The sequence below is a fragment of the Gymnoscopelus microlampas genome, assembly GCF_963454915.1.
Source record: "Gymnoscopelus microlampas genome assembly, chromosome: 23".
In the NCBI taxonomy this organism is placed as follows: Eukaryota; Metazoa; Chordata; class Actinopteri; order Myctophiformes; family Myctophidae; genus Gymnoscopelus; species Gymnoscopelus microlampas.
In genome coordinates, this window is record NC_139960.1 from 33,241,255 (window position 1) to 33,255,312 (window position 14,058).

General features: G+C 39.4%; 1 protein-coding gene across 1 annotated transcript in view; it reads left to right on the forward strand.

Moving 5' to 3' along the window:
- Positions 1 to 3,105: 3,105 nt before the first annotated feature.
- Positions 3,106 to 14,058, forward strand: part of rec8b (REC8 meiotic recombination protein b) — a gene marked incomplete at its 5' end in the record, with an annotated part of 14,976 nt that continues 4,023 nt past the window's right edge. Inside the window, 10 exons of the mRNA XM_084049567.1 lie at positions 3,106 to 3,161; positions 3,696 to 3,764; positions 7,927 to 8,069; positions 9,964 to 10,038; positions 10,233 to 10,248; positions 10,323 to 10,350; positions 11,739 to 11,840; positions 12,753 to 12,834; positions 13,221 to 13,323; positions 13,738 to 13,792. Coding sequence (XP_083905693.1) covers positions 3,106 to 3,161; positions 3,696 to 3,764; positions 7,927 to 8,069; positions 9,964 to 10,038; positions 10,233 to 10,248; positions 10,323 to 10,350; positions 11,739 to 11,840; positions 12,753 to 12,834; positions 13,221 to 13,323; positions 13,738 to 13,792 — 729 coding nt within the window. The remainder of the gene's footprint in view (positions 3,162 to 3,695; positions 3,765 to 7,926; positions 8,070 to 9,963; positions 10,039 to 10,232; positions 10,249 to 10,322; positions 10,351 to 11,738; positions 11,841 to 12,752; positions 12,835 to 13,220; positions 13,324 to 13,737; positions 13,793 to 14,058) is intronic.

A 14,058-nucleotide genomic window follows, 5' to 3' on the forward strand; every position in this document is an offset into this window, starting at 1 on the left:
TGGGATTATATGACACCTTTTCAGACAGTTACAATATTCAACAGTAGTTTCATATACTGGTTACCGGTATTGCTGATCATACACAACGAATACCGACCGAACAAAACAAAACAAAACATAACATGACTGGCTGTACAATGCTTTTTTCCTCATATCCCAGGCTTTCTCCAAGTAGTTAGCCAGTTTAAATACATATTTTTCAAATAAACAGTTAATAAGGTGTGAGTCATTGATGTCCAACATATCAGTATAGTTAACATTCTTAAACAACTTTTCACGTACCCTACAATACAAAGGACAGTACAAAACGAAATGATACTCATTTTCTATTTCATTTAGATCACACATTTGGCAAATTCGATCTTCTTCATCCAACCCAACATAACAGCCTGTTTCAATATATAGTGGCAGTATCCTCTAATCTGAGCACAGAGTGATCTTCTTTTCTTTGGTAGGTTAAATAAAACATAGTTTTCGGTGTAATAATCATGTTTAATTTGTCGATATGTACGCAGTTTTGGTTTACTCCAGATCTCTTCTGCCCAAGTATGTTTGACCTTATCAAAAATCTTCTCCTTTAGTGTTACAATATTAACTTTTTGTGATCTGAGGAACACATCTTCAGTTCCATATACACAGAACATATCGCGTATGTCCTCTTTCCAAGGTCCATTCTGTTGTTTGTCCCAGTTAAATACTTTCTTTGTTAATCTATTATCATTCATGTCGACTAATCTGTTCCACAACCTGGCGGTGCAAACCTTCCATCCATATAATGACTAAGAAGAAGAAGAAGGAGGCAGGTGTCATTTATGACAGTGAGCGGAATCTCCATGTTCTGATCCCTGTCATTCCTTCTAACAGAGCTCCTTATGCTCGCTATGGGTTGTTTTATTCTCCTAGTATAGTCTTTCATTGCCTAGAAAGACCACAAGACAGTGTAGCATGAGATGCACACTTTATAGGGACATACATAAACTTTATTTATAAAGCGCCTTTCAAAACATGGTCCTACCTGTTACTTAACAAGCACTATACAATGATAACCATGGGAATATAATGCTATTTAACAGTCATTTTAACAGAGAATATCCCTTGTAGCACCTTTAAATCAAATGTACATACAAAATAAACAATGCCCTATACATGGAAGTGTAACAATAGGTTTACAGCATACAATCTAAAGTTATATAGGCCGGTGGTTCTCAACCTTTTCAGGCTGTGACCCCCTAAAATAATCATATTTGACCTGGAGACCCCCCAGGTCCCACCCCGATGAGCACTTAGAATGTAGGACTTGAGGCATTACATTTAGTTTGACTCGGTTCCACAGATAAATATTGTGAAAATGGCTGATCTGCAAGCTCATAAAGCCTCTGCTATTTTCAAAATGTTTGCCTTTTTCAATTTGGCCAATGTTTGACCAGTATTTATAGTGTTTGTTGAATACTTTTGATGCAGTAATGCATGGTCTTTTTATTTTTTTTATTTTTTTAGGTATTAAAGGAGAATTTTGGACTATGGTTTTCTTACCTTTTCTATGACGTTATGATATTGATATCTTAGGATGAATGGTAAAGTAGAAAATGTTCATAACTCCATCCCGGGTCCGCCACAGCTTAAAACGTGCGGCAATAGGCCTTGCGCTAGATCGCGTACTTTAATAGCTTTTTTTTTTTTTTTTTTTGAGATCTGACGTTCATATTGACACTAAAATAAATAAGTAAATAACCTATGTCTCGCTAGACGAGATTGAAATCTCGAGATTTCGATCTCGTCTAGCGAGACTTCTGTTTTTTATTTTTTTATTTTTTTACACAGTGTTCTGTCACTATGAAAGTCAGATCTAAAAAAAAAAAAAAAAAAAAAAAAGCTATTAAAATACGCGATGTAGCACAAGGCCTATTGGCGCACGCTTTAAGCTGTGGCGGACCGGGATGGAGTTATGATTTTTTTTGTACTGTACCATTCATCCTAAGATATCATAACGTCATAGAAAAGGTAAGAAAACCTTAGACCAAAATTCTCCTTTAAGGTCTTAAAAGTCCTTAAATTAGCACTTTACTGTCATAATCTGGGAACCCCCCCCCGACCCACAGGTTGAGAACCACTGATATAGGCAGTGGTGGAAAATAACTACATTTACTCAAGTACTGTACTTAAGTACAATTTTGAGGTACTTTTACTCGAGTATTTCCAATTGTCTATACTTTACTTCTACTCCACTACATCTGAGAGGCAAATATTGTACTTCTTACTCCACTACAATTATATGAAAACTTTAGTTACTTTGTAGATTTTGATTATTGTTACAAAACATACATTAACCACTTTTTATTTTATTTTTATACATTTGAAAACTTGTGAAATGGGACATTCTGCATAATGAGTACTTTTACTTTTGGTACTTTAAGCCCATTTTGATACAAATACTTATACCAAGAGTATTTCTACATTGTAGTATTGATTATTTTACTTAAGTAAAACATTTTAGTACTTTTTCCACCACCGGATATAGGCTACCCTACGAATGTTTATTTTCACATCAACAGTTGCAAAAAGTTTAAAAACATTTGTGTTCTTTGTCTGATGTGTTTACACTTTTTTGTTTGTACGTTTTCTGTTTGTCAATAAAGAAAGGATTGCCATAAACAAAAAAATACACCTGCGCTGTGGACCCCATAGCCCGAAAGGACTGTCGCGTTGTGATTGGCTAGTTGGTCGACGGAGAGCATGTATGCTTTATTCGCATGTAAAACCTCCGATCAGACGTAATAAACGTTCCTGTGTGAGATATTTGATCAAAGTTCACTCTTGTTTAATGGCGTGAAACTAAATTGAGCAAGTAGGGTGTGGCGTATGTTTACATTACATTACATTTATCAATCTGACAACCACCACGTGCCATACGTCGTCCCTGGATATGGGATGATACTACCATTTACTGCCTGGCAACATCTTCTTTCTTCCCGGATTGGACCACAGTTTATTCGTCGCGCGAAATCTCGGTCTCTCTCTCTCGCTCCGGAAAGTTGCGGTCAGGACAGGTTGAATATTGTGAATTTAAGTCCAGTGAATTAGCTAATATTAAAGTAAACAATCAAGATGTTCTTTCATCCAGATGTCCTCCAGAGACACACAGGGTGTTTTGCCACAATCTGGTGAGTATAAAGCATGTTATATACTACAGAATAGATTAGAATAATGTTAACTTTCAAACGATCTAGCCATCTAACGTGATGGAAAAAGTAGGCTACTCGATTTCTTTCTTACTTTTCTTTTACTTACCTACTTACTTACAAAAGTAGCAATACCACAATAGAAAAATACACGGTTTCGGAGTAAAAGTCCTGTATTCAAAAGTGTACTTGAGTAAAAGTACAAAAGTATGTCATCACATCACAAAATAGGCCTGTCTTCTAAAAGCTTTCGAAAAACCCCGATCTACAAGCTCAGATTGCATCCCGATGCCTTGTGGATAGGCTATTTAGAACAGCCAAAGTATAAAATAGGCCTTCATTGGTTAATGTACTTCACAATTGTGCTTATAAGCACAGTACTTCAGTAAATGCATGAATTGGTTTACTTTCCACCATGTTCCATCTATAGCTATACAAGGAGCAGATTGTAGTGAATATAATGCATATAGTGAAATCTAAAATGGTCTCTCTCTCTCTCTCTCTCATCATATCCAGGTTGGCAGCAACTAAAGGGAGAAAACTCACGAAGAGAGAGATGCAGAAGGTCCTCGTCGATCAAACATGGTAAGAATATTAAAGCTAGCATAATAGTGCTTCATATGTCAACTTTTTCATGTCAAGGACTCCCACATTTCCAATGGATTTATTTGGCCACAGACCCCCATCTGAAAAGATGTAATTGGTGCCAATTCGTTTTTTCAACCATTTTTAAAGCTCATAACTCCTTGCAATGCATCATGATTCATGCATGCAAGCAGTGGTGGAAAAAGTACTCACATGTTTTACTTAAGTAAAAGTATCAATACTGCAATCTAGAAATACTATACTATGTATACTATGTTACAAGTAAAAGTCCGGAATTCAAAATTTACTTGAGTAAAAGTACAAAAGTATTGGTGTCAAAATGTACTTAAAGTACCAAAAGTAGAAAGTACTCTATTACGCAGAATGTTCAAATGTACTTAGTTACTTTACACCACTGCATGCAAGACGATATGCTGCAGGGGTCTTCAACAGGGGGTCCGGGACCCCTAGGGGGTCCTCTGAGTTACTACAGGGGGGCCGCCAAATCGTTGTGTGATAGGATAACTTTATATTTACAATAACCACTTGAACCCATACATCATTCCTATTCTGAGGAGAACTTCAGCCAGAAATAGCAGATCTACAAGCTCACAACGGTTGTGAGCTTGTAGATCTGCTATTTTCGGAAAAGCGGTTTGGTGTAGAGGGAAAGAAGAACAGACCAAGTACAGAGTGAAAGGTCTGGTTTACTAAGTATGGACGGTTTAAGTTGATACATGTCTGAAAATACACATTAACATGAACCCAACACTGATGACAGTTCTGTCAAACAAGTCTATGAAGTTATCTATGAAATCTATTAAAACGTGTTTTCTGGGGACCTCCTGGAACCCCCTCAAGGACCCCTGGGGCTGCCTGCTGGGGGTCCCCAGCTTGAGAACCACTGAACTGGAGTGATGATCACTCAGTAAAGTTGGTATAGGCTACATTTGTATTTCTATAAATGTTTTCAGAGTGAAATTGTTAGTAGTTTTTATTTATTTTAATTTTCATGAGATGCTCTGTGGTTGTAATAGCCAATCTACAAGCTCACAAAGCATCGCATCATGACTTGTTGTGAGCTTGTAGATCTGCTATTTTCAAAAGGTTTTGTGAAATGGGACATTCTGGATAGTGAGTACTTTTATTTTTGGTAATTTAAAGGTACGGTTACTGATTTTCTTAGTTACTAGTTACTTTGTAGATTTTGATTATTGTTACAAAACATACATTAACCACTTTTTATTTTATTTGTATACATTTGAAAACTTGTGAGATTCTGCATAATGAGTACAATAAGTTAAAATAAGTGTTAAATAGCTCTATATTTTGATAGTACTCATTGCTACAGAGTGTTTGTTCTCTAACAGTAGTCTCCATGTCTCTATCAAAGTCTCTATGTCTTTATTAAACAGAAAATGCATTTTCAGGTCAGGATACTAATAGCGGTTTCACACTACGGCCCCGGGTGCGCACCCTGGGCCACTTGGCTGATGTTGTGGTAGTGTGAACGTTGCGTATCGTTCCCCGAAACGGATCCCCGTTCCGTTCCCGAAACCACCTCCGGAGGCAGTCTCGGATCCGAATCATGCGTCCTCGGAGACGGTACGCTGCAGTGTGAAAGCAAGCGTACTGTTTGACGGAAGTGGCCCGCTATTTGTAATAGGTGACGGTATATAAACTCGACAAAAACAGTCAACAAAAACACGTCGCAGATCAATCCACAGGGGTTCAACCATGGCCGGATCCCGCGGGTTAATTTCATCATTAAATTATAAAATGAACCCGCGGGATGATGCGCTAAAACCCGCAATATTTATATATAAAACGTATTTATTTATTTATATAAAACATTACATACACAGGGTCCCCACGGTCATGAAATTCCTGGAAATATTTTGAAATAAAAAATAAAAAAATCCAGTACTGGAAAAGGTTTGGAATTGATCAAACTTCATCAAAGGTCCTGGAATTGATCAAGGGTCCTGGAAAAATATTTGGCTATGCATTGTTTTTGGCTATTGATTTTTTTTAATACAAAACCTTTTCATAAAGATGTATAACATTACACGAAATATGTAACATAAGTAGTTTTTCGCCGAACAGGCTGTGTAACACCCCATCCGCACTGCCAGCGATGCGACGTGACGCGACGCGAGCGGGCGATGAAATCTCATTAAAATACATGTTTTTGAATGAGACCGTCCTGACCTACCGCAAGCGACAACGAACCGTGCAACGACGTCGTCCACCCCTCCTATTTTCGCTCGCAGGCTCTATTTGAGCGAGGTTTCGCGGCTGTGCCCCACCCCCAAACACTTTTTATTGTTTTTTATTTATTTATTTTGCTACACTGCCTATCTTTGGGCATTGTACATAGGAGTAAGAGACACATTATTGCGCTGAATGATTGTTATATAGGCCTGGAAATTGGGCTAAATATTCTGGAAAAGTTTTGGAAAAGTTTTGGAAATTCATTGCTAAAAATGTGTGGGGACCCTGCATACAGAAATAGAATGAGAGCGCGAGATAGAAAGAGAGGCCGTGTCATGGCCATATAATGACAGCAACAATATATATATATATATATATATATATATATATATATATATATATATATATATATATATATATATATATATATATATAATAGTATATCTTGTGGATATCTTGTGGAGTTTCAGCTACTATGCATCCCAGAAATATATAGCTTATAAGGCTTTGTAATTTGAAATTTGTAAGTAAATATAACTCATTTAGATGGTAGGTTTATGGTTTCCCATGGACTATAGCCGTTTCACTCATGATGCAATTTCTCTTTCATAACAGATACATACATGTGCCAGATAATCCCCACACAAAGAGAGTAAAAAAAGAAAAGACGTTACTTCACTGACTTCACTGTATGAAGTATAGGCTAGTTGCCTTTTCATAAATTATATATTTTTGTACTTAAGCTGTCGTGAAAGTTTATAATATTCAGAGAAATGTAAGGTTTCAAATACAAAAGTAGTAGTTGTTGTGAAGGTTAGCAAACTGGACATTTAGACTGAATGTTTCCTGTATCCTCATCTTGCGCAAATGCACACAAGTGTTTCACCAGGTTTTATTTGTGTTGTTTCTCATAAGCGTGCATCCGTTGTCTGTCAACAACACGCGCGCCAACAACACAGCAGTCTGTGCCTTGACTTCTGTGCGCTCAGTGCGCTCCTGACTCTCTCCAGGCGGCAACCTTATATTTATGCGCGACCAGCACAAACATTGTCGCATAGTTGATGACGTCTGTGTCCACTGGCGAAGCACTATGTGCATGCCGCCACCTATAGGATCGGGGGTATATATGCAAGTGTTCTCGGGCGCGTTAGAGCCTTGGCCAGTGTGAATGCGGGCCAGCCAAGCGCACTCGGAAACGGAGCGGTCTGGAGTGCGCACGCGGAACCATAGTGAGAAACGGCCCTAATTTTATCCAATCAGGATGGAGAACTCAGTCAGGATACAGATTAAACAAGTGAAATTGGAAGTGATGACATAAGGAAATGAGCAGACAATATTGGAACTGGAACTACTGTACTCTCCTGATTGGCTGAAATATTGTCACCTACCTGAAAGTGTATTTACTGTTTAATAAAGAGCAGGAGAGACAGGAAGACTCCTTTTACTGAACCAACACTCCAAACACTCTATAGCAATGAGTACTATCAGAATATAGTGCTTTAACCTTTTAACAAAAACAACGTTTTGTTTTCACCGAAAAATAGGACAGAGCAACGGGAAAGAGATAGAAAACACGTTAACCCATTAAGACCGGGGACGCATCTGCGTCTCATTTTAAGATTTCTTTGGGCTATTCAAAAATAGCAGATATAGCGCGGCACCGAGTGCCGCGCTATGAGCTTGTAGATCTGCTATTTTTGAAAAATCTTGAAAAAAATATTTTCCAGATTTTTTTCAAAAAACTGTTGAGATTCAGATTTTTTTAAAGAATCGCCTCAGGTCTTAATGGGTTAAAACCGGGAAAGCAAAGCATCCGTGCCATTTTAGATTTTCAATCGGGGAACTCATTTTAGAGTTCCCGAATTGAATGGGTTAATAATGTGTTTTAAATGTTTTATTATGGATGGAGAGTGACGTTCTAAGTTGTGTGTCTTGTTTGTGCTTACAGTGAGGAGCTCATCAGGTACATCACGGGCCAGGTCCCTGCCCCTCAGCCCGGCCAGCCTCGGCCTCGCTTCTCTCTCTACCTGGCCTCTCAGCTGCAGTACGGCGTGATCCTGGTCTACCACAGGCAGTGTGGATTCATGCTGGGTGAGAGAAACATACACATGACACCTGGTTGGCCACAGTATCAAATATATATATATCTTTATATTATAGCACATTTCCAACAAGCAAGGTCAAACCAAAGTGCTGCACAGAGTCGTTGCTGTACGGCAGAAACCAGCTAACTCCATTTTGACTTTTTTTACATTTTTTTTTCCATAAATCAGTGCTATTGAACACCCTTTATGTCTGTGTGTTGGTAAAAACAAATATTGAACCAATGAAAAGTATTAAAAAGCACTTCTGACAAAACCAGCTAACTCCATTGGATCTTCAAACCTTCTGCTAAACCAGCTAACTCCACCAAAGGGGGGTGGGGTTAGCTGGTTTTGCTGACTCCAGGCTCCACCCCCTTTTGACCTCCAACCTCATTGTGAGCTGTTCTTATCAATGATGAACAAAGCCTCCTAACTCCAAGGCTTTTGTTTTTTCATTTCCTGAAAAATGAACATTTTGGAGTCAGCTGGTTTCTGCCCGACAGCAGAGATATTAAAGTACAGATGTCAGCCACTTTACAACAAGGCAAATCTTAATGATTGGGCATGGGACACAAGCTCAGGCTTGATCACCCTGTAGCTTGCCACCTTTGATGAGAGGGTGTATAGTGTTTAAAGGCCGAAACACCCCCTGATTCATAGGCACACTACTGAGGATGTGTCCCGAAATTGACATCTTACCCCAGTCTTAAGAAGTAGACCTTCCAATATGTCTCTTAACATCAAGGCAAATCTCATGTGAGCAGACACCATCTATTGGCACAATGGACAGTCTCAACATCACGTCCCGTGTTTTATGATTCTGATTCAGACAGGCAAGAAAATTGAGAATAAATTAAAAACATGCACTAGGAGACCCCCCAAAATCATGTGGGGACCCCCTTGGGGTTCTGACCCACAGGACCACTGTCCTAGAGCAGTGGTTGTGAAACATTTTCATGTCGAAATTGATTTGACCACGGACTGACGGCCGTTTGAAAAGATTTTGTGCCAGGGACCCCCATAAGAAAAGATGTGTCAATATGTGTCAACATTTGTTTTGAAAATAGACATCTACAAGCTCACAACGCATCGTAATGCCACGCGTTGTTGTGAGCTTGTAAATGGGCTATTTTCAAATAGACTCAAAATAAAAGTGTTATAACAAATCATTGCAGAGGTGATAAGTGTGGGCAGAAAAAAAAGACTTTTTTCTTTGTATCTTTGAGGGATTTGATTACCTGCACCACAAAAGAGACAAACTTAACAAATAGATAAATAAGTAGGCTAAGCAAGTAAGCCTTGCACAGATAGATAAGTAAAATGTAGAATATAACAGGATCTAGGATATAATAATGTATGTATTGCATTATATTAAAATACGCTATATTCTCATGGCACATTCCCTGTGTAATTACATTTATCTTGGTGAATATGCATGTTGAGAGGACTTTGTATTTATCATTATGAAAGCGTCCGTTGACAATGTCCTCAATTTTAATTTTATGTGGTTGTTAGGACAACATAAAAAATAAAAACCCACAAAATATTTTGAACATTCAGACCTTTTTTTCTTTTTGAGTGATGGAAGAAATGTGTATTAGTTGGTGATATGTAACAGATAAAGTGATACAAATCAATGTAATCTGCTGATATTACATTCGGTGCCATTTGACATGCGTGAGTGCATGTGACATGCCTGCCTTTCCGGATTTGTTCTAATACAATTACTATTATTAATGTGTGTGTGTGTGTGTGTGTGTATGTGTGTGTGTGTGTGTGTGTGTGTGTGTGTGTGTGTGTGTGTGTGTGTGTGTGTGTGTGTGTGTGTGTGTGTGTGTGTGTGTGTGTGTGTGTGTGTGTGTGTGTGTGTGATGCCTGCCCGTTCTTTTCCTGTTGCTTAGAGGAGGCTCAGCAGATCGTCAACAAACTTCTTCGCAAGAGTACCCCACGAAACGAGACTTTGCCGGGCCAGACAGGTCTCCGCGCGCACTCACACACACACACACACACACACACACACACACACACACACACACACACACACACACACACACACACACACACACACACACACACACACACACACACACACACACACACACACGTATGTCATTTCCTTGCACTCCAACCCCCCTTTTTCTCTCTCAACTGTCCTGTGTTAAAAAAAAAGGCTGGTCTTGGATATGGCTGATGACATGTTCCTGATGGAGCAGGCAGAGGGCGCTCAAGACCCATTCTTTGGTCTAATGAATGTACCCAGCCTGCCCAGCCCTTCTCAAATACCCCAGGTACGCACAGACGCACGCACACACACACACACACACACACACACACACACACACACACACACACACACACATTCTGTTTTCTCGTAACCACTTCCACGTAATCATTTAATCATTTGTAGGATAGCAAAAATAGCAGAACTACCAGCTCACAACGCGTTGTGAGCATGTCCATGAATGTGTACTTGTACTTCATGTGACATACTCATACACATAGTCATGTCCATGACTTCATGCTGCCTCACGCTAAGGAAAACAGGAGATATGCACCTTAATTATGGGATCACATGACTTGGGAACCGTTGGCTCCCATGGCTACTTGCTAACTTACATTATAGCATTGTATACATTCTATTACTGTATCATTTATTCTGTATATAACTTACATTAGTATTGTATGTATTATGTTACTGTATAATTTATTCTGTATATAACTTACATTACAGTATAGTATACATTCTATTACTGTATTATGTATTATGTAAATAACTTACATTATAGTATTGTATACATTCTATTACTGTATTATTTCTCTCACACTGACAAATTCAAATCACAAACAACAGAAGGAGGCCAACTCCTATTTATCGTGGGTGACATTTATTGTAAACAGGCAATACATGTTCGTTCTTTGAAAGTAATGAAAGCACTCGGTCTTCTACTCATTGCACAATAATGCTGTAGAAATCCCCACAGCATTTATCCTGGCATACGGACTATTTACAATAATTGCAACTTACAATCTTTGCATTTAGCAGACACTCTTATCAAGAGCAACTTACAAATGGACATGCTATTTTACAAAATGCTTTATAGCTTTAGTTTATAAATACATAGTTCATATTTATTCTCCTTCTTCTTATCAATTGTATCATTATCTGGAATCAACTTGTGTTGGCTCTATGCACAGCACTGGAGCAGAAACAAGAAAGAAATTGGGCCTCTTCTTACTTCCAGGTGTTACCAATAATACTAATTAAGGCTCTGTTCCATTCTGTTCAAACAGAGTCAGGGTGCTGATGTTGTGCATGTTGGCTCACTGGAAACACCAGTGGGTCTCAAAGTGTGGTCCAGGGACCCTCATGGTTCCTTGAGGGGGTTCCAAATGGCCTCTTACGGGTGTGTAACTCTGAGAGTGTAAAAATGGATCCAAATGGACCCGTAAGGGTGCATTTGGTTCCATTTGTACACTCAGAGTTAAAGGGGGTCCTTGAAATTAAAAAGTTTAAGAACCACTGTGCTACACGAAAGGGAACAGAGCCTTCATTAGTATCATTGGTAACACCTGTGAAGGAAGTAAGGAAGAGGCCCAATTTCCTTCCAATATGGCTGCTGTGCATAGAGCCTGATAGAAGGCAGGTGTGTGAGCTTGTACCGTTTGTTTCACACAGATGTTTCAGAGGGAGGAGGGGCCCAGCCCTCTCCTTCACACATCTCCTCCAGCAGCCATCACCATGGAGGAACAGCGGCCTCTAGTGGTGAACACTGCTGGGGTAAGGCTCACTGTCATCATACAGTAGTAGAGGAAGCAACACATTAGCAGAAAACATGCATTTACAATTGGACTCCTCACCCAGACAAAAAGGAAATCTATATAGATATCTTTTTTTAGGGTGTGTGTGTGTGTGTGTGTGTGTGTGTGTGTGTGTGTGTGTGTGTGTGTGTGTGTGTGTGTGTGTGTGTGTGTGTGTGCGTGTTCAAAACCACACTCAAAACCCAACTTTTCAGACTCGCATTCCCTACCTAATCCTGATCCCTCTTTTTTTTTACCTTTACTTCTATAGTTTTTAACTTTTTAATCTAGTTTTTTTTTCCTAATTAAAGTTTTTATTTTGTTTCTGTTTTGTAAAGCGACTTTGAGTACTCAGATTTTTTTTTTTTTTTTTAGTACTCGCTATATAACTTGTATGTATGTATTATTATTATTATTAACTTAGACTTAGAGGAAGACTTTCTAACCAGCATGATAAAATATCAACAGCTGGTGCCAACCTTTACATTTTTTATATTTGTGCACAAGTTGGTTGAGAGGGGCTTTGAAAAGGTGGGCCAAGCAGTTAGCGAGGTACTGCTCAGTATCAGCTATTATAGGAAGCCGCTCAATTTGGAGTCGTTGTCTCCTTTATCCATGATTGATGTCTGCTGTGTCTGACGTGTCCTGCCATCTAGGCACTTCATAACTGGCGGTACAAGTTGTTCTTGTACTTTTGTTTATGTGGACACAAACTCTGTCTGTCTGTCTGTCTGTCTGTCTGTCTGTCTGTCTGTCTGTCTGTCTGTCTGTCTCTCTGTCTCTCTGTCTCTCTCTCTTTCTCTGTCTCTTTCTCTGTCTCTCTCTCTGTGTGTCTCTCTCTCTCTCTCTCTCTCTCTCTCTCTCTCTCTCTCTCTCTCTCTCTCTCTCTAAGATGTGTGGAGGAGCAGAACTCACGGAACCTACTGTGGAGGAACTCAACCTGCTGATGGCTATGCCAGAGAATTTCTTTGAAGGTGTGTGTGTGTGTGTGTGTGTGTGTGTGTGTGTGTGTGTGTGTGTGTGTGTGTGTGTGTGTGTGTGTGTGTGTGTGTGTGTGTGTGTGTGTGTGTGTGTGTGTGTGTGTGTGTGTGTGTGTGTGTGCGTGCGTGCGTGCGGGGGGGGGGGGGGGGGGGGGGACTGCTGTGCTCTCTGTTAATTACAGTAACACACATGCACAAATTAACCACATTAAACCTGGCATCTGTATTTTGGGCTTGCCATTTTAGGAGAGATTTTCCAAAAATAATATATTATTAATATATTGATAATGTAACCTTAACTCTGCCTTTTAATATGTGTGTACTGTATGCTCTCCTTTATGTGGACATGAATAAATGATTAAAATATGTGTGTGTGACAGAAATGGCTGAGCAGGAGAGACTCAATAAGGTCAACAACATGCTGGTTGAGCAGGACAGGACAAGCAACACACCATTACCTGGATCCCTTACCTCTGCTAACCAGTAAGTCATGATCTCATGAACCCCATCCCGATTGGCTTTAAAAAATATTTATATTCAAAGATTTGGACCAAATTATCAGGATAAAAAAAAAAATAGCTGATCTACAAGCTCTTAGCGCGGCACTCGGTGTCACGCTATGAGCTTGTAGATCTGCAAGTTGGGATTTAGTTAGAGAGACTTGAGAAAGAACACATGAGTTCTTTGTTAAGTCAAACTACATTTCAGATTGTGTGCTACATCATGAACCATCAGATCGTCTGGGACTTTTTTTGAACCCAGCATTCACCTTTTTATGCACCACATACAGTATGTGAAGCAATTTGAATGGCCTCGTTGCTGAAATGTGCCAAACTTAACTAGCCTTATATTTACCATAGAGTTCACTTTCTCTCTCTTTCTCTCTCTATTGCTTAGATTTTCAGAGAATCCGATGAGTCCGGCCTCCAGCCTGCAGAACCCTCCAGCAGATGTATGATCTTCTAAACCTCTTTTAACTGTTTCTTAAAACTAACTGTTTTATCATAGAGAGTTTGGCTGCAGTATTTCAAAACTCTTAAGTATCTACTGTATTTTAAAGCTTTTGACAGTACTTGACATTCCAAATGGCCAACTGGCCCGGACCCGTTATTGAAAGACTCTGGGCGAGCTCTGGGCCTCTCGCCCACTTGGGCCAGTTAAATATTTAGCCTAACAAAATAAGAAACAGGGGCCATACCAGTGGTGCAGGGGAAAAGT